At 39.1% G+C, this 19,598-nt stretch overlaps 1 protein-coding gene across 2 annotated transcripts in view; it reads left to right on the top strand.

Moving 5' to 3' along the window:
• Positions 1-19,598, top strand: part of LOC136237086 (uncharacterized) — a 186,013-nt gene that overhangs the window by 147,405 nt on the left and 19,010 nt on the right. For both annotated transcript variants that reach the window (XM_066027363.1, XM_066027364.1), the window contains 2 exons: positions 2,752-4,444; positions 4,843-5,201. In XM_066027363.1, coding sequence (XP_065883435.1) covers positions 2,752-4,444; positions 4,843-5,201 — 2,052 coding nt within the window. The remainder of the gene's footprint in view (positions 1-2,751; positions 4,445-4,842; positions 5,202-19,598) is intronic.

Below are 19,598 nucleotides of genomic sequence, written 5' to 3' on the forward strand. Positions count from 1 at the left end.
TCATGGGAAAGCGGTTTGCCAATGACTTTGATACCCAGCCAGTTCAAAGAATCAATGCACTTTGACTAGTTATATTGAGCGACATAGAGCTTTGTATTGTGCGACTCGGTTTTGTGGAGGTTGCTAAGCTTAGTACATAGGCTAAGATAGAGTAGTTGGTTGTTACTAAAAGATAATGAAGGCACAAAATAATTGTTTGAGCGATTGTGGATGCGTATTTCTACCCACCATGTATCAGCCTTTGAACAGACCATGGAACAGCAAAGCTACTACCTCTACGTTGAAATAGGTTAGTAACTTACAGTTCTAAGTACTTAACTTAATTTAATAACTTACTTACTGTCCCAATAGTGAAGTTAGTTGGCTTAACTTAGTACAAAAATGATAACAATATAAACTCCATCCAACAATCGCAAGTTTTCTAACATTGCGTGTTGAAGCATAGTAACGTATTAATGACATTTTAACGTATGGACGATGCTACTGTATAAAACAAATGGGATGAGTTCTCGTTACTTCTTTCACCTTCACCTAGTACACCCCAAGTGATATATATCACTTGTACCATGGCTGCTTGGGATTTTGCTGACATATACACCCGCAGCCCTCGGGCCTGCGGCCCTCGGGCTTAGGGTGTATATATCAGCAAAATCCCTCACAGCCATGGTATAACTATTACATATATAGGCATGTACACTTGTGCAGCTATGTGATCACAATAAGTCAAGTATGCAAGTGGTACACAACAATGCTGTTGTTCTGGTATGAACTTAATATACTGTGGTTAAATATAGGTAATGATATAGGGTTTCCAAATAAACATGTTAACATGAATAGATTGGAAGCTCATTAACACAATTAACACATTGGTTACCCTTGCAGATGCCAAGCCAGAAGATCAATGGCAAAGTGAACCTACAAGAAGCAAATTTGCTTGAGAATGAGTGTTATCATTGTAATATACATTTAAAAATAGGTGAAGAAAGACATAGAAAGGAAAGTTATGTAGTTTTTATCCCCAAAAAGTTCTCACATTTTGCTCCAGCCTTGTGGAAAAAAAATAAAATGAACAAAATGGCACATTTCAGTTATTTAAAGATTTTTTTATTGGTTCCTTTTGACTTCATATTTTTCAGTGGATCTACACTCCTTCCTAATTAACTTCAAAGGCTTCTTTGTGGTTGGGAGGGCTTCCTAAGGTGGTGTTTAGGTGTGTGTTCTATTAGGATTTTGGCAAAAAAAAACAAAAAACATAGGCAATCTTTATTATGAACCACTACCGTGGTTCATGACTAGTATATCTGTAGCTGTAGATGACCTCCCTTGTTTCCCTACTTTTTGTATGATCCTTAATCAAACTTAAAATTCATTTTCCCTTACGCTTGTTTGTTTACTTTTTGAACCCATGCATACTGCATCGAAAGAAAAGATGACACCAGAGTTAATGTTTTCATCTGAACGTGCACCCCAGCTATCAATTACTGGCTCGAAAGTGAAGTGACCATTATGCTTTGCTTTCAACTATGTTCACCCCATAGTAGAAGAAGTACCTGTGCAATCAGTCCAGTCACCACGAAAAATACAGACAATTCATGTGCCCTAACTATCAATTACTGACTCAAAAGCGAAGTGGCCATTACGCTTTACTTTCAGCCCATTACACAGCGTTACAAGTAAAGAACAGTATATTAGAAGCACCTCTGCAATCCATACAGTCACCACAGAAAATACAGACAATTTTCATTCACAAACATATAGGGAAGCCATGCATTGTGCTATCGCGAATTGACACCTTGGGCTGTTAGGAAAAAGGAATGGGACACAAAAGGTAAGTAAGTCCATGATTCATGCATTGTATGTACTTCATTATGGCAAAAGGCACATCTCAGGACAAAGTGACATCGAACAGTGAATAATCAAGCCAATATCCTTAGCCATTGTTAAGTTATACTTGCCTGAAGGTATCAGGCAAGCAGTCAGTAGAAAATTCCATTGAATAAATTTTTTTTTTAATTTAGTAATAATCTATTGGAAGCATTTAGGGTCATACTGAAGGCACTTTTTTGGGCTTGGTTATACCTAACTAATACTGCCAAGGCACCAGGATGGTATTGTGAAGCTGGGTTTTTTGAGTGAATTTTTTTGCCAGAAAAACTCTTAACCTTCATGATCCCTAATACACAGTATTGTATGATTATTGTAATACTCAATAAATAAACTTTGACAGTCTGGTAGATTAATATGCTGTGAATGTTTCTTAAATGTGTCACTGTTTTCTTCATTCATCAGGAAGTGATATATATCTATATACCTAAAACAGCGAAGTTGTGAAAAAAGGCTGCGGCCTTCCAATGAGGCCAGGGTGAATGACAGCCAAGAAATGGCTGCAATGATGCTAATGCCAATCAAGTTTTTGATTGGCATCAAAAATGATTCGCTAAAACATTTTCACCTTTGATTTCACAACTCTTTTTACCTTGGCCTTTTTGGAGGACCGCACCCTCTTTTCACAGCTCGGCTGCTTTAGTACAAATAATAATCACTGCCCTCACGTAACTTAATGCTTGTTTCTAAATGTACTGTGTAACTTGTAGTGCATTGCAACACTTACTAGTACAGATAATATGTAGCAAGTTACATTTTTAAAGTCTTGATCCAAGTCCTGAGTAATGTGTAGTTTTATAAAAAGCAGCTACATAAGTAGTAGGTGACCACTAAAGCTGTATATTTACCTTCATGTTTCTTTTACAGAGAATGAAGACATAAGAGAAACCATGGCTTACAACTTGGCAGTAGCAAAAGGAGAAACCAATTCTTCCAGTTTCTCTATATATGTGCTTGGTCAAGAAAACTCTGGAAAGACTTGTCTAGTTGCGACATTATTGGGAGAAGATTTTACAGAGAACATTGCTACTCATGGTACTGACGTGACGGTGTGCACTACGCATGCTTCCTCTAGCTGGTGCCGTGTGAAAGCAACTGAGGTTTCTACAAAGCAACAAAAAAGGTATCATTGTAAGTTACGGGTTGCTGCTTCTGCTGAAATTACAATCATGACTGAACTGGCATTTACTACTGGTGAAACTAAAACACCACAAGAACTCTTAAAAACCTTACCTAAGCTACCTGATTCAGTATTGCATCAAGTAGAACAAGCTAAAGTAGCAGAATCAGTAGATGATGATGGTATTAATACAGTTATCTGGGACTTTTCTGGTCAGTCAGTCTATGATGGCCTGCATTGTATGTTCCTAAAACAGGGCAGTGTAATTGCCATAGTGTTTAATGCTTCCCAAGATTTACACAGCCCCACTGAATGTAGAGATAATAGCAAGGATCCATACACAGAGCAGTCTATCAATCGGAAAACAACTGGCTGTGGATCTGTTTGCTATTGGCTGAACACCGTACATTCCATTTGCTGTTTTAAGGATGGCAAGTTGCTTAGGGCTATGTCAAAGTTTGTTCCTACTGTCTTTCTTATTGCTACTCACATTGACAAAATTGGAGATGAAAACGAAATAGAAAAGAAAAGGAAACAAATCATTGATCAGTTAGTTGACTTACTCAAAGGTCATGAATTTGCTCAACACTTAGCTGGTATAGGGCATGACCTTCGAGAAGCTTTAGAGCAGTTTTGTTTTTTCATAAGCAACAAAGAACAAAATGAAAGGAACAAAAAAGAGGTTGACCGACTAAAGCGTGAATTGGTTGGGGCAGCTCAGTATATCCTTGAGAAAAAACATCCAGTCATCTACCTTGATATTGAAAGAAAATTGCAGGAGCAAGTAAAACCAGTTATCACAACAGAAGAGTTTCATACTATTGCCATTGATAGTGGCTTTTCTGCAAAACCACAAAGTGAAGAGTTTAAGGGTGCGTTAACACATTTTCACCATAAGGGAGCAATCTTGCATTTTCCTTCCACTGAGTTGCTACAAAATTTGGTGGTGCTCTCTCCACAATGGCTCACCAAATTAATTTCCTACGTGTTAGTTGCCCATCCTTACAAAACGTCAGGGAGCTGCCATGATGGCCAGTATGATCTTCTGCAGAAACAAGGTATCTTGATTGAAGATTTCATTGTCTACATGACACAGAGATTCAATGAAGACCAGCAACAATTCGGACTCTCTCTGACTTCCGAACAAGTTATAAATCTTGTCAAACACTTTAAACTTATTGCAGAAATAAACAGGAATACACGTCTCCCGGGGAATAAAATTCAAATACCATTAAATGATAAGAAGATGTATATTGTCCCATCAATGCTGCCTTTAAATTTGCCTGATCATATCAAATTACCATCTCCCAAAGACAAACATGCTTGTGTAATCCATTTCGAGTTTCATGAACGTTTTCTTCCTCTAATGATGTTTTATCAGCTACTGGCTGATTGCATTGAAAGAAACATAGTGAAAATGAAGAAGAAGAATGTACGCCTGTAAGTTTTTATCTACAATGAAACCTCTATTGTGTGACACTAAAAAATTGTGTTGGATTAGTGAGAATATTGAATTATCAAGAAAATAATACATAGAAAAAAAGTCTTATTGGTGCAGCAATGTTAGATAGTAGAGGTGTCAGATTAGAGAGGTTTCACTGTATTAGCAGTTAGCAGCCATATTGGTAGTCGTTAGAAGAATGACAGAGTAGGCATTCCTGCTCTGAGTCTTTGAAGGGTGTCCCTTAATACAGAGTAAAGTAGCAGCTACTTAGCAATTTGGTATTGCATATACACAAACTTGCACCATGATTAAAGGCTTTAATAGTGTTAGTGGTGGTTTATATTTTGTTATATTTTATTAATGATCATTATTATTATTATGCAATTTCTGTTAGCTTGACAAGACATCACATCAGTTTTTTTTTTGGTGATAATCAAGTCTGTTACATTGGGTTGTGTGACAAACTTGAAACTGTTATATTGTCTATCACACCAGAAGAGAAAGATGAACAAATTAACTTTAATGAGAGATTGGAGTTAATTGAATTTGTTTATAGCAAACTTCAGGATTTGGTTAAAACATTCATGAAGGCATCTCAACCTCCCACACCATACATTGTCTGTACATGTACATGTTGTAATGAAGAGGTACACATTAAGCTGGATGATATTTTGAATTGTGATGAGCTTGAGACTCCTCGTTGTGACAAAGGAAAAAAAGTGAACGAAGAATATTACAGTGGACTAAGACAAGGTATAAGTTTGTATCCTTATGTACTGTATGGTAGCAGAATCACAAAGATTTATATTATTCTGCCAAAAATGATGAGAAACTATCTTTAAATATCCATCATGCTAACTTGATAAATTACTTAAGCCACTGAATAAGTGCCTCCTATGGTATGTACAAAACAGCTAAAAATTAAAAGCATGCAGATTTTTTCTCGAGACTCAAGAGAGTCAACATTTCAACCAACCAGATAATTAGTGGTGACAGCAAAAGTGTCAACAGCAGACATGCATGGTTTGGCTCCATTACACGTTCGGGAAAGGGCTGTAACAGACACTGTACTTTTATGCCTTCCCCATAGGAAATGTATGGTAGAATTTTTGGTTGGCCATAAATATTGTGTCAGACATTTGAATGAAAAATTTTTGAAACATTTTTAGCGGGTCAAGCAGTTCTACAAATGAGCCAAACTTCAAGATCATGTGTAATTGCATCCATGAACTATTAATTGTTTTGAGGATCCAGCTCAATGCATACATACTATAAGAGTTTGTGTCAAATCAAAATTGTTACATATTTCAACCAATATTGTACCGACAGACGGACCAACCAACCAAAAACCATGCACTCCAGGCATGACAAACTAATGTATATTTTACAGGAACCAGAAAATGCTGTTTTCACGCATCTGTAGCTTAATAATGGTTGGACAGAAATTAGCTATTTTTGTGGTGGAAAATCACTCGAGGTAAAGCACCTCCCATTCCAAATTTGAGGTGAATCCTCCCATCCATCTCTGAGATACACGCCTTCAAAGTTCATCTTATTTTCCTTCTTAATCTTTTTTTCACATCAGTAGTTTACAAGGAATCAGATTAAAAACCACTGAGTTACACAATGAAAGTCAACTAGGTGTAACAAGTGTGTGATCAAGGTACTCTAATAGTGCAGTCACCCTAATAAAACATTCAGCTACGTAATAAGTCACTCTATTAGAATGTCCAGCTACAATCAAATCACCATGCACAAAGTTCAACTGTGATCAAGTCTAGAGGTGTACCGATAATCAGATCAGCTACAATATCGGCCACCGATATGGTATTTTTTACCAATATCGGTATCAGCACAGAACAGCAGGAGGACCGATATCGCTACCGATATTTATACAGTAGCAATAATTTGTACATAAACGGATTTTGCATTGGTTTTCTATGTTATCCATGTGGCTCTGGCTTATTGTTCACTTTGCAACTAGCGCTATGCTACGAGAAGCCATATAAATACACGCGATTCTAGTGTTTGTTGCTGGAAAGTTTATCACAGTCTTTACAAATGAAGCAGTTATAGAGTACCTTTGTAATAAAAGAAGGATCACAGGATAACCAAGGAAACTTGCTGTACCAGCTTTCTCACAAGCCTTTAGAATGCGGAGTAATGCAGAAATATCCATTTAAGGCTTCATGGGAGTATACATAAAAATGTTTGTGGGTACCTAATTTTCTGGATTGCACAATAGAAACCCAAGCTGTATACCACCACAGGCAGAGATAGCAATGAATACATGCACATGTTGTTGTAGGGTAGGTAAATGTACACTTTCGTTTGCTTAACATATTAATGCAAATACCAGATCGACTATCGGTTATCAGCTTCTTTTGGTTGCATCAATATCAGATATCGGTACATGACAAAAACCTATATCGGTACACTTCTAATCAAGTCACCCTATAAAGAATTCAGCTATACAATCAAGTCATCCTGTAGATCACCCTGTAGAGAGATCAGTTACAAACAAGTCACCCTGTAGATAGTTCAACTACAAACAAGTCACCTTGAAGAGAGTTTAGCTGCAAACAAATCACCCTGTAGAGAGTTAAGTCACAAACAAATTGCCTTGTGGGGAGTTCAGCCACAAACAAGTCACCCTGTAGAGAGTTCTGTAGAATAGCGTGGTCGATCACATGATTATCATTACAATTAAAGCACACCATACATATAGAGGTTACAACAACAAGCATACATTATAATACACATAGCTTACAACACAATATGTTACAGTTTACATGTTTCCTCTTAGGTCAATACCTGAGACGATCAGGTGGGTTTACAACAGTTCCAGTTTGGGATCGGGTGACTGGTCTACTTGGGCCAGCAATGGACTCAGCAGGAATAACAGCCTGTTCAATTTCAGAGCGAGTTCTTAAATTGGCACGGTTCCTTCTTACTTGGCCCGAAGCTGTTTCGACTACATATGATCTTGGTGCATCAGCTGCATGTGAAACTCGCCCCGGTGTTTGAAGTCCTCTTGTTCCTACCCAGACTGGCTGATCTTCTGGCAATGGTGGTAGTGTTCTTACTCGGTGGCGTTTGTCATAGTGTTCTTTTTGTGATTGTTTGTATCTCTCATCTAGTCTTCTAAAGTTTGTAATGTGAGGCCATTCAGGTACATAGCTCTCCTTCACCTGGGGAATGTCTGTCCGTATTCTTCTCCCCATCAACAATTCTGCAGGGCTAAGTGCACACCAGGGCATAGGTGTTGCCCTATAGCTGAGGAGAGCCTTGTAAGGGTCTGAAGAGTTCTCAAGCAGACTTTTGACCATCTTTACTGTTCTTTCCGCCAGCCCATTGGCTTGTGGATAATGTGGACTTGTTGTTATATGTCTGAATCCATAGGTCTCTGAGAACTCCTTCATGTCCTGTGAGCTAAATTGTGGCCCATTATCTGATACCATTTCAGCTGGTATACCAAACCTTGCAAAAATAGATTTAAATGTGTGATGACACTGGATGATGTTGTCGAACTCAGTTTCTGTACTTCTGCAAACCTGGAGTAATAGTCAACTGTCAACAGATAAGTAGAATTCTTAAGTTCAAACAGATCTGAAGCAATACGTTCCCAGGGATAGCTAGGTAGTGGTGTACTAATCAGGGGCTCTTTGTTAGGAGCTGTAGTTTTCTGACAGACAGGACAAGATTTTATAAAGGTTTCCATTTCCTTAGATATCCCTGGCCACCAAACAGAAGTAGAAACACGCATCCTACAACGTAGGATTCCCTGATGTCCATGGTGAATCTTTTCTAAAGTAGCTTGTCTCAGGTTTTCTGGGATTACTATCCTAGATTGGTACAGTAATAGAGTTCCACTAAGTGTAAGTTCACCACGAAATCTCCAGAAGTCTTTCAACTCCCTGGACAATTTGTTTCTACTAGGCCAGCCTGACATACAATACTCAATTAGTCTTGAACAGATACTGTCCTCAGCTTGTACCTTGCGATAACCGTCCAAACGGTCAGGGCTTGCGGGAAAAGCAGCAGTGATTGCTTGCATAAATTGTTCAATTTCTTCAGATGATGAAGAACTGCAAGCATCTGGGATTTCTTTAAGTGGTGCTCTTGACAAGGTATCAGCAGTGTAGAGAGTTTTCCCAGGCACATGTTGAATGGAATATTGGAAACGCATCAAGCGGAGTCTGAATCGGAGTACTCGAGGTGGAAGCATGTCTAGGCTCTTCCTGCCTAAGATAGGCACTAGAGGCTTGTGGTCGGTCTCTAATATAACACATTTGCCAAGAACATATTCAGCAAACTTCTCAAGAGCCCATGTCAAAGCCAGTGCCTCTTTTTCAATCTGAGCATAACGAGTTTCCGCTTCATTGAGTGTGCGTGAAGCAAATGCCACTGGTCGCCATGCTCCTTGTTGTTGTTGCATCAAGACAGCTCCAGTTCCATAAGCTGAGGCATCAGCACTGACTTTAGTCTTGGCCTCTATGTCATAGAGAGCAAGTACCCGGGGCGAAGATATCTCCCTTTTTAACTTAGTAAATGCCTCTTCTTGGGCTGCTGCCCATGTCCATGAAATCTTTGAGCTCAACAATTCCCGGAGTGGCTTTGAGATGTGTGAAATATTTGGGGAAAATTTGTTTATCTGGTTAATCATCCCCATGAACCTTCTGAGTTCTGTAACAGAGGATGGTGGTGCCATCTCAAGTATAGCAGTGGTCTTCTTTGGGTCAGGTGAGATTCCATCCTTGTCTATTACATGACCTAGGAAAGATACACGAGACTGATTAAAGCTACATTTACTTTGGTTCAAGGTGATACCAGCTGCCTGGATCCTTTTAAGTGTAGCATGTAGTCTGGATTTGTGTTCTGTCAAATCTTTACCATACACCAAAATGTCATCAACATGGCAAAGTACTCCTGGAAGACCTGAAAGCACATTGTTCATATGGCGTTGAAAGATTTCTGGAGCACTAGAAATTCCGAAGGGTAGCTTATTAAAGCAAAACCTTCCAAAAGGAGTTATGAAGGTAGTCAACAATTTGGAATCCTTGGCTAGTGGGATCTGCCAGAATCCACTATTGGCATCCAACTTGCTGAAAACTGTCGCTCCTGATAACTGTGCAAGTGTGGTATCCACCTTAGGCATAGGGTGTACTTCTCTTAATACGCTTTCGTTTAGTGGCTTAAGATCGACACAGATCCGGACTGCCCCGGAGTCCTTAGGTACCACCACCATTGCTGTACACCAGGGAGTTGGTTCTTGGACAGGTGAGATTACCCCCAAAGTTTCCATCCGTTGTAATTCATTTTGTACCTTTGATCGCAGTGGGAGAGGGATATTTCGTGGAGCATTTAAAGCAAATGGCTGGCTGTTCGGTTTTAGTGTGATAGTGTACTCACATGCAAACGTTCCCAACCCTGTAAACAACAATGGATACTGTGAAATGATACTTTTTCCATTTCCAACAGAGCATACATTCATCAATAATTCCAGTTCCTTAATTGCTGGCAATCCCAAAAGGTCACTCTTCAGGTCTTTGATAACATACACGTCTTGTGTGCAGCACCTCTCATGGTGGGTGAGGGTCAGGTTTATCTTGCCAATGATCTTCAAATGGGTCTGGTCTGGACCATAAAGTGACACTCCTGTCTTTTCTAAAGGCTTGGTGAGGTTTAGACTTCCAAGTAGAATCCGATATGGCAGTAACCTCAGCACCAGTATCGACTTTGACAATCATTGGTTTTCCTTGCATTAGAATTGTTATAACCCACATGTTCTTTTTGCTGCCTTCCACAGTGTCCAGATATTTGTCCGGTGTTTCCAGTTGTGAGTGATCTGACTGACTGGAGAGTTCGTGTACTCCCCTAGTCTGAGGAGCAACTGTGTTGGATAAACACTGACTGCTATAATGCCCTTTTCTGTTGCAGCGGTAACATAGCACTTCTTTCGCCGGGCACAATTGTCGTGGATGGGAGTTTTTCCCACATCTTCTGCAAATCTGTTGAGCTAAGGGTTGTTTCATTGGTATCGCTGGTAGTTTCCTTCTGGGACCCATTTTAGCTACTGTATCTAGAGATGTGTCCCCTTTACTTGGTTGTTTCAGCTCTTCTTGTTGCTCCTTCACTGCTTCACGCTGACGGATTAACCTTTTGGCTTTGTCTAACGTGAGCTCTGCTTCCATCTGCAGACGTTCTGATAGGGCATGGTCTCGAATCCCCACTACTAAACGATCTCTCAAGAGTTCCTCTTTCATTACTCCGTATTCACAGTTATCTGCCAGACTGTGTACATCAGTAATAAATTGCTCGACAGACTCGTTGGGCAGCTGGCATCTCTTATTAAAGCGCGCCCGTTCGAAGATGATATTCTTTCGAACCTTGAAGTAATCGTCAAATGCGTCCACAACTTTGTTGTACTTCTTATCTTCCGATGTAATCCTTGTAGTATCCAATACGTCTTCCGCGTCGTCCCCCAGGCAGTAAAGAAGAGTGCTTACTTGACGCTCGTCTCCCTTGTCTACTAGCCCCGACACCTGGCGGTACTGCTCAAAATGACCTTTCCATTTAGGCCACTCATCTGTCTTGTGGAAGCAAAACGGAGCTGGGGGCTGTAGGTTTACTGTAGACATTACGAAACGACAGTCACTTCTGACACCATGTAGAATAACGTGGTCAATCACGTGATTATCATTACAATTCAAGCACACCATACATATAGAGGTTACAACTAGAGGTGTACCGATATACCGATACATATCGTATCGGTGGCCGATATAGACATTTCTACTATATCGGTGGGAGCCGATATTGCTGCTAAAAACCGATACGATACACCGATATAAAACTGAACTATCTTGAGGACACTGTCCAATGATCAAGCCATATTATAAACCCTATTATTTAGCTAACAAGGGCGGGAAACAGTAGTTATCTTCCTTGTCTAAAAGCAGTACACTACGTGAAGCCATCTAAGTACGTGGATAATTACTGTTTTGTTGTCACAAAACTTACCAATCATACAACAAACACTCAAAGTGGTGGGCCTGGGGAAACAGCAAAAAGATGAACCAAGAGCAGCATAAAAACAATCAGCCATCTTTACAAGCCATTAAAATGCGGAGTAATCCGGACTAATCTTGGCAGGGGCATGTATTAAAATATTTGTGGGTGCCTTATAGTCTGAGCTGTCAATAGAGGCCACACAACCATGGGTAACCAAGCATAGCCAATGATCTTAAGACTGTCTTCAGTAGTTTCTTCAGTAGCTAAGTTAAACATGGCATATGTGGTTCCTCAAACATAAATAGCTACACTTAGTTATATCGGTATATCGTATCGGTATTGGATCGGTTTGAAAATGATTAATCCATATCGTATCGGTATCGGATTGGTTTAGTTTTCTTATATCGGTACACCTCTAGTTACAACAAGAAGCATACATTATAATACACATAGCTTACAACACAATATGTTACAGTTTACATGTTACAAGTTCAGCTACAAACAAGTCACCCTGTAGAGAGTTCAGCTACAAACAAGTAATTTTGTGGAGAGTTCAGCCACAAACAAGTCACCTTGTGGAGAGTTCAGCTGCAAACAAGTCACCCTGTAGAGAGTTCAGTTACAAACAAATCACCCTGTAAAGAGTTTAACTACAAACAAGTATTCAGTGCTGGTCACTGTAAAGCATTAGTTGTACAACCAAGTACTAAGAGTAATAAGAAATGCAGTCGAGATTATGTCATAAAATAAACAGTATAAGAAAAAATTAGGAATTTTAAATTAGAGTAGGGACAGTCAGTATACATAGTGCTGCAATAAAAAGTACTGAAACAAGCTGGGTCGGAGTAGTTTGTAATGTCCAAATACTGTAAAACAATAAGAAGTGAATATCCCTACTGTGCTACACTCAATGCACAGTAGGGATATTCACTTCTTGTTGTTCTACAGTATTTGGACATTACATACTACTCCAATCCAGCTTGTTTCAGTACTTTTTATTGCAGCACTATTCACTGTCCCTACTCTAATTTAAAATTCCTAATTTTTTCTTATACTTGTTTGTGAAGTTTTTTTTTTCAAGTTCATCACCACTAAATAGCCTGCTTTTCACAAAACCAGTCACAATATTTTAAGAGTTAATCGCAGCACTATTATGCTAGATTATGACTCATACAATAACAACTGATCAGTGGGCGTGGCTTTACCTAAGCCTGCAGACAATAATGGACGTGGATTCGTGCATACCTACAGACTGATGAATGGTGTGGCTACCGTATGTCTACAGACAGTATTTTACGTAAGTGGGCGTGGTTCACGAAAGAAGCAGAGCTACGCTATGACATGTAGTGACACATCCACATTTAGTTTAGCAAGTGGGGTCAGACCCGAATAATCTGTAAAGCAGGACCTGGATGACTTGACTCGGTTTAACATTGTTACTAAATAAACTATATTTATTGACTTACACATTGCTATATAGTTTGCCGCGAGTTGCTCTCACTGATCGATATCAACAGCAAGTCACGTATGCATGTGTTCAAAATAGTTTGGTGCACCTGGAAACCATGTGTATTCGAATAGTTTAATGCAATATACACTGGTAGATGGAAGCCGTACTGTAGTCTATTAACACTCAGCAGTAGAACCTTGATTGATGGCCATGGTAAAGAAGGATAAAAGGTAAGACAACAGTGCAAGCATTGTATGTTTATCATTATACCAAAGGTTTTTTCTTAAGTGAGCTAGAAACGTTTCTGCAAAAGAATTAGGGCTGTAGCTGTAGCCAGTTTTCCGCTACGCTTGACTGAAGGCAGGCAGGCAGGCAGGCAGGCAGGCAGGCAGGCAGGCAGGCAGGCAGGCAGGCAGGCAGGCAGGCAGGCAGGCAGGCAGGCAGGCAGGCAGGCAGGCAGGCAGGCAGGCAGGTAGTAGAAAATTCCATTGACTAAATTTTTTTAAATTCTGTAGCAACTTGACGGAAACGTTTCGGGTTAATCTGAAGACACTTTTGGGCTTGGTTTTACCCAACCAATACTGTCATGTCGTTGTGAGGAAAAATCGCGGCAGGTTTTTGGGTATTATATCACGGATCACCCCCACACCCTCAATGTCCCTACTAAACAGTATCATACTGTATGATAAATAGTGTTTGAGAAAGCTGCAAAGCCTAAGGATTTGCACCCACCGGGAATAGAATCCAAGTTGAATGAAGAAACAATCATATAATGGGCGGGTATTTTCATGGAGGTGATAGAAACAGTACGATGATTATATTTAATGCCAATTAAAACAGCTAGTACATGATACCCATTACAAAGCAGTTAATCAATAACCTTATTAATATACTCAACCCCACACCAACCACACCTGATACCTCCCAAGTAATAAATACAAGCTCCCTATATTAGTAGAAAATAACCAACGAACCATTTAATTGTCCTAAAATTAAGCCAAATTATAATTAATTTGCTTAATTTTAGTGAATGCAAAAATGGAATGACTGGGAAAATGTATTTATTTAAGTACACTTTTCCATTCAGCAATTCACAAAATCTTAAAGTAATTTAAGATTTTGCTAAGCAAAATTAATTTATTATTGGGGCAAGCCTGAGCGAGCCCCACACTAGGGAGTCAGCGGTGTAATGGACACGTTTACAATAAATTACGATATAAAGCAGATACCTTACACATGCTTCCAGACCATTCTCCTTATATGGTGTGCATAGTCCATACAAGTGCGCGTAATCATTCATTCCACGGAGGACTTAACGCGCAGATTACTACTTAGCCATATTTGGTATGTGTAATGGTTCATTTCACAGAAGTTAACAGCGTAGACTACTGTTTAACCATATTTGGTATGTGTAATGGTTCATATCACGAGAGTTATCGGTGTAGATTACTGTTATGCCATGTGAGTAATGTCTGGCCACGTGTAGCGATTGAATGGATTCGGAGGAACGTCTTCGACATAGGAGGGAGCATTACAGGCTCAGCAAAAACTCCTGAAGAGACAGAAAGGAGAAACTGATCATTTGTTTTTGAAAGTGTTGCCAGCTGGCATACTAGTCTCAAGTCACCACTCCACGTAAAGGACAAGTTTATGGGTATGTTACAGGTTTTTTTGCAATTGAATTTGGCGACTTTGCAATTGAATTCATCCCGTTTGCAATTGAGTTCGTCGCTTTTGCAATTGAATTCGTCCCGTTTGCAATTGAATTCGTCGGTTTTGCAATTGAATTTGTCCCGTTTGCAATTAAATTTGTCCCGTTTGCAATTGAATTCGTCGCTTTTGCAATTGAATTCGTCGCTTTTGCAGTTAAATTCGTCCGTAACAAGAATGACAGCTGGAGCAAACACGAAAACATGATGTAGCAGCTGCTACAAAAACTTGTTCAAGTACAACAGTAGTAAACAACTCTTTATAAGGCAATAATTCTTCCTTTGCAGCCTCTCCAACAACATTCCAAACTCTACTACGCCATTCGCGATGGATGTGGTCACTCGCTAGCAAGCTAATTAACTTGTCAGACAGCTATCAGCTTTGCATACCACCAGCTTCAATTACCTTCTAGTGTCTCAAGTGTAACTCTCCAAGGCATAAATAGTCCATCTCTTAATGAACGGGTTGGTTTCTTGGAGCCGTTTTGTTTATGACGAATTGTAATGCAAACGCGACGAATTCTATTGCAAAACCGACTAATTCAACTGCAAAACCGATGAATTCAATTGCAAAACCGACGAATTCAATTGCAAACGGGACGAATTCAATTGCAAAACCAACTAATTCAACTGCAAAACCGATGAATTCAATTGCAAAACCGACGAATTCAATTGCAAACGGGACGAATTCAATTGCAAAGGCGACGAATTCAATTGCAAAAACCTGTATCATGTTAACAGTATCGTTTCAGTGTTTGTTTATTAGCATAATATGTATTAATGCTTCATCCTTCACCTGACATGCTAGCTGAATTAGTATTTTCTACCTTCAGCATTGCCGATATTGCCTTGCTTCACTTGATACACTAGCACTACTATATAGCTACAATAATGTGAAGCTGTTTGTTGTAATTCTGTCTTTTCTCCTGGGTACTGACACCAGCTGTGCTGTCTGCCTACATAAATAAATATCTCCTGTATGTTGTGAATGCATATACAATAGTTTGTACACATCACTTTGCCATTGCCATACCACTGATGTACCTGTCTTGGCTACCGGCAGTGGCAATAGGGTTTGTATTTAATGTGCCATAATATTGTATTGGAATCATAACCTGGTTGTGCTGGCCTTCACCACCTTGTCATGAATAGCCTCACTTCTTGAATGAATCATCTTCAGAGGCATCTCAAACCAGCAATGTAAGCAATACAAGCTAAAAATGCAAGTATGCAATGCAACTAATATCTCTGGCATACTTGCTTTTGAATTTTAATTCAAAGTTGTAGCGTTGTGATTGTCAGATACCAGTTAAACCGCTTGCCTGTGTATCTGTATCATTTCCACTGGCTAGTGCTGGCTATGGTGGCACTGTTTGTACATGTCCCATCGGTAGGTTGCCACATTGGTGTATGTACTTGGTTGTATGTGATGCAGTCCTAATAATAATAATAGTACAGGTTCCCTTCACATAATTTTTTAGGTTTTGTAAAATGAATGTATAGACATCATGTTTGTTGTTGGGTTCCCCAAAGCCTTTAGACTTAGTACATGCATAGTAGTAAGCAATGATATGATCAGGTTATTAACAGAAAAAAAAATTCTGGGACCCTGTACAGTGTACACCTACCAAAATAATTGATGGAGGTTGGTTAGCATACTTCATATTACTTCATGGTTGTGTAAAGTGAGCCACATTAACAAACTAAATGACTAAAGTTGGAATCGATTTTTTTACCAGCACATATCATACTAAAATTACTATATTGTAGCACATGCAATAGTTCTACCTTTACAATAACCACAACACCTAGAAGTATTTACATTGTATTCATACAACATCTCCTATGCAAAGAGTCCGGTGGTTTTAATATCTCCTTTCTAGTTTCTATACAGTCAGCTATAAATCTATTTTCAGTAGAGATTTTACCTAATCTGACTTTTTAACTCTATGTAAATCCATGTAATTTTGTAGATAGCTGACTAAAACATCAATTCAGGGTGTTGTTAATGAGTAAAAAGGATAAAAAGATGAGTATGGCCTGGAGTATTGTTTAAAAGCTGTTTCCAGCTCAGTGCGTGAGTCCAGTCCGCGAAATACATTAGGCCATTGAATTATGAGAATTATTTAAATGCTCTCATTCACCAGTTTGGTTTTTGCTATATACAAAAGCAGAACTGTTTTGTCATCCTTGCTATCCTACAAGTTGAGAAATGTTAGTTCCACAAGTGTTTCAGTATGTTATCAATTACATACCAAATCCATAATATGAAAAGTAACTATTCTACAATGAATAAACACTGTGTCAATACCTTACATAACAGGCTTTTTTAAAAAGCACTTATAAATTTGCCAAATTGAGTTTGTCCATACATGATATCCCTGGACTTGTCCATTCATCCTATTAAACATTGCCTCCCAGAGTTGAATTTTTCTGGCTTGTGTTTATAAAATACAGCCAGTGGTTGAACCCATATCAGCCACCTACCAAAGAGTATTAGTCTGCTAGGGGCATGGCACACATCCATTGTATCATGGGGTTTAGTGGTTAACCTAATACATATGTATACCTAATTATGATGGCTACATTCTGTATTATGTAGTATGATTTTATTGGAGCAGTAATAGAATACTTATGTAGTATTGATAGTGTATTTGATAGGTGTTATATACATTTTCCTATATTTTCCCATATACTAATACTATGATGGTTTGTAGACCCTGACATAGCCAATGCAGCTTTAAAAGGCCAACTTGTTACAGAAGATGAGGTGGAGGTGCAACCAGAAAGAGTATCACCATCCTGCTTGGATGAAAATGTATGCCTGGCTTCTTGCCAAAAGTACTTCATCATTGATGCCTGGAAGGCTGTTCTTCAAGTGGTAAATGTCATCAAAAAACAGCCAACATTTTAGCACTAGTGCTAGGGTTGCAGAGATGAGCCAGTACTAATTCTTAGCAGGGTAGCTATAGGTGGCACCCGCCCAGTGAGGTGGTGATGGGGCTATGCAAATAAACTGGCTCATCACTACAGGCCTAACACTAGTGCTAAGTACTGAAGCAACAAAGGAAAAACATCTAACCTACAACTATAGCCTCTATCACACATTTTTACTGCTAGTACTCGTGTATTCTTAGTGCACGTGCTAGTTTGTTGACTTGTAAAGAAGAGCAGTACCAGTAGCCCCATATCACGCTTTATCACTATTAGTACTCGTGTATCATAGGTGTATTCTAATTAATTAGTGCACGCACTGGTTTGTTGACTTGTAGGAAGAGCAGTATCAGCAGTTGTGGCTTGATAGTGGTGTCTCCAGTGTTGCAAGAGATGGATAATGCCTGGATTATTGTTTAAAAGCTGTTTCCAGCATCCAGTCTGCGAGTCCAGTCCGCGAAATACATTAGGCCTAATTCAATGTTTGATAGGAGCCATGGAGTGTTTGGTAAACAAACAACATTTTGCAACTTAAATCTGCCACATCTTCATCCAATAATAATAATAAATACTGTATGTAAATTGCAGTTTATTTACTATGGTTTCTTTCTACAAAACGTTCCTACTATACAGTACTAGATTTTCTTCATAAAGCAGGTGCTCCAATAGGTGGATAAAAGCATTATTTAAGGTGGAAGGCAAGCATTGGGTTGCATTAGGTCAAGTTATATATGCGACCTAGTCTGGGAAAACCGGTCTTATCGTCTATTTAAAAGTATCGAGAAATGCCAGTTTAAAGTATTTAGAGTGTTGTAGCTCGCCAATAGTTGAAGTCAGGTGTACCAAATTTTCACACATTTTACACAAACACCTTACCATCCAGAACATCCACTGTACAAGTAGCCAACAGCTTAGTTTTTAAACCTATATCAGGTGAGCCCCAAACGGAGTGGGAGGCAGAGACCCAGAGGAGGGCAAGAGGCTGTTTAGAAATATTAAAGAAGAAAGCGTAGGGATGAATAGGCCAAGTTATGGGCCATCCAGATATCAAAATGAAAGGAAACTTACAGCACAGGTCTTTATTCAACACCACGGAGCTGTACAGCCACATACAGCCATCCCCATGCTGACCAGAGCTCCATTAAGGCCCTAGACCACACGTACAGATCACCACCATGCTTGGGAAAAGCAGCCAGACCACTCAAGTCTAGCTGATTTTGATGGTGCAATTTGATAGTTTGGTGAACATCAAATTTGCTGTCATGGGCGATAAGACCGGTTTTCCCAGATCCAGTCACATATTCTGGTAACTGCTAAAGTCAGTCATATCCTGACAGTTTATTATAGGCATGGTTTGTAGTCACTGCTAAACCATCAACACATGACTTAATTAAAATGCCAAATAACTTATGTCTAACCTCCCCCACATCATTATATTACGCAGCACAGTGGAGATTAATATCAACTTTGATTTAATCAAAACCGATTAATCAGCTAGTAGCTAACATAGGCCGATACTGATTATTGAACCGATTATCGGTGCAACACTACTCAGCACTACTTCATCACCTAGGTCTTGCAATGAGTGTAGCAACCACAGAGGCAAGCTAATTAAAAATTCATGCAAGATCAGTTTAAAAATTAAGGGGAATGACCGCAGGGCTGACCAAATATGGTTATCATAAAATGATCCAATTGGATTGTTTTTTCTGTGACAAGACCCTAGATCTCACCAAACATTATGTCAGACATGAACCGTTGGAATTTGTTGCATTAATATCAGGTACACATTTAAACTAGAACTGAGCAATAGTTGTGATCTATCACTTATCATGATAGTGAGTAACAATCGTGATATGATAGTCTACAATTGTACTATCGCATTATATTAAACACGTCTGTGCTTAGTCAAAAACCATGGATAACAGAAGCAAACATGATGATGGCATTGAAGTTGATGAAACTGTGCAAGTCTAGTTCACAATGTTTACCAAACAAGTGTTTAAAAAGCAGATGTAATTGGATTATTTATATGCTATTTAC

Source organism: Dysidea avara, chromosome 10 (assembly GCF_963678975.1).
Source record: "Dysidea avara chromosome 10, odDysAvar1.4, whole genome shotgun sequence".
In the NCBI taxonomy this organism is placed as follows: domain Eukaryota; kingdom Metazoa; phylum Porifera; class Demospongiae; order Dictyoceratida; family Dysideidae; genus Dysidea; species Dysidea avara.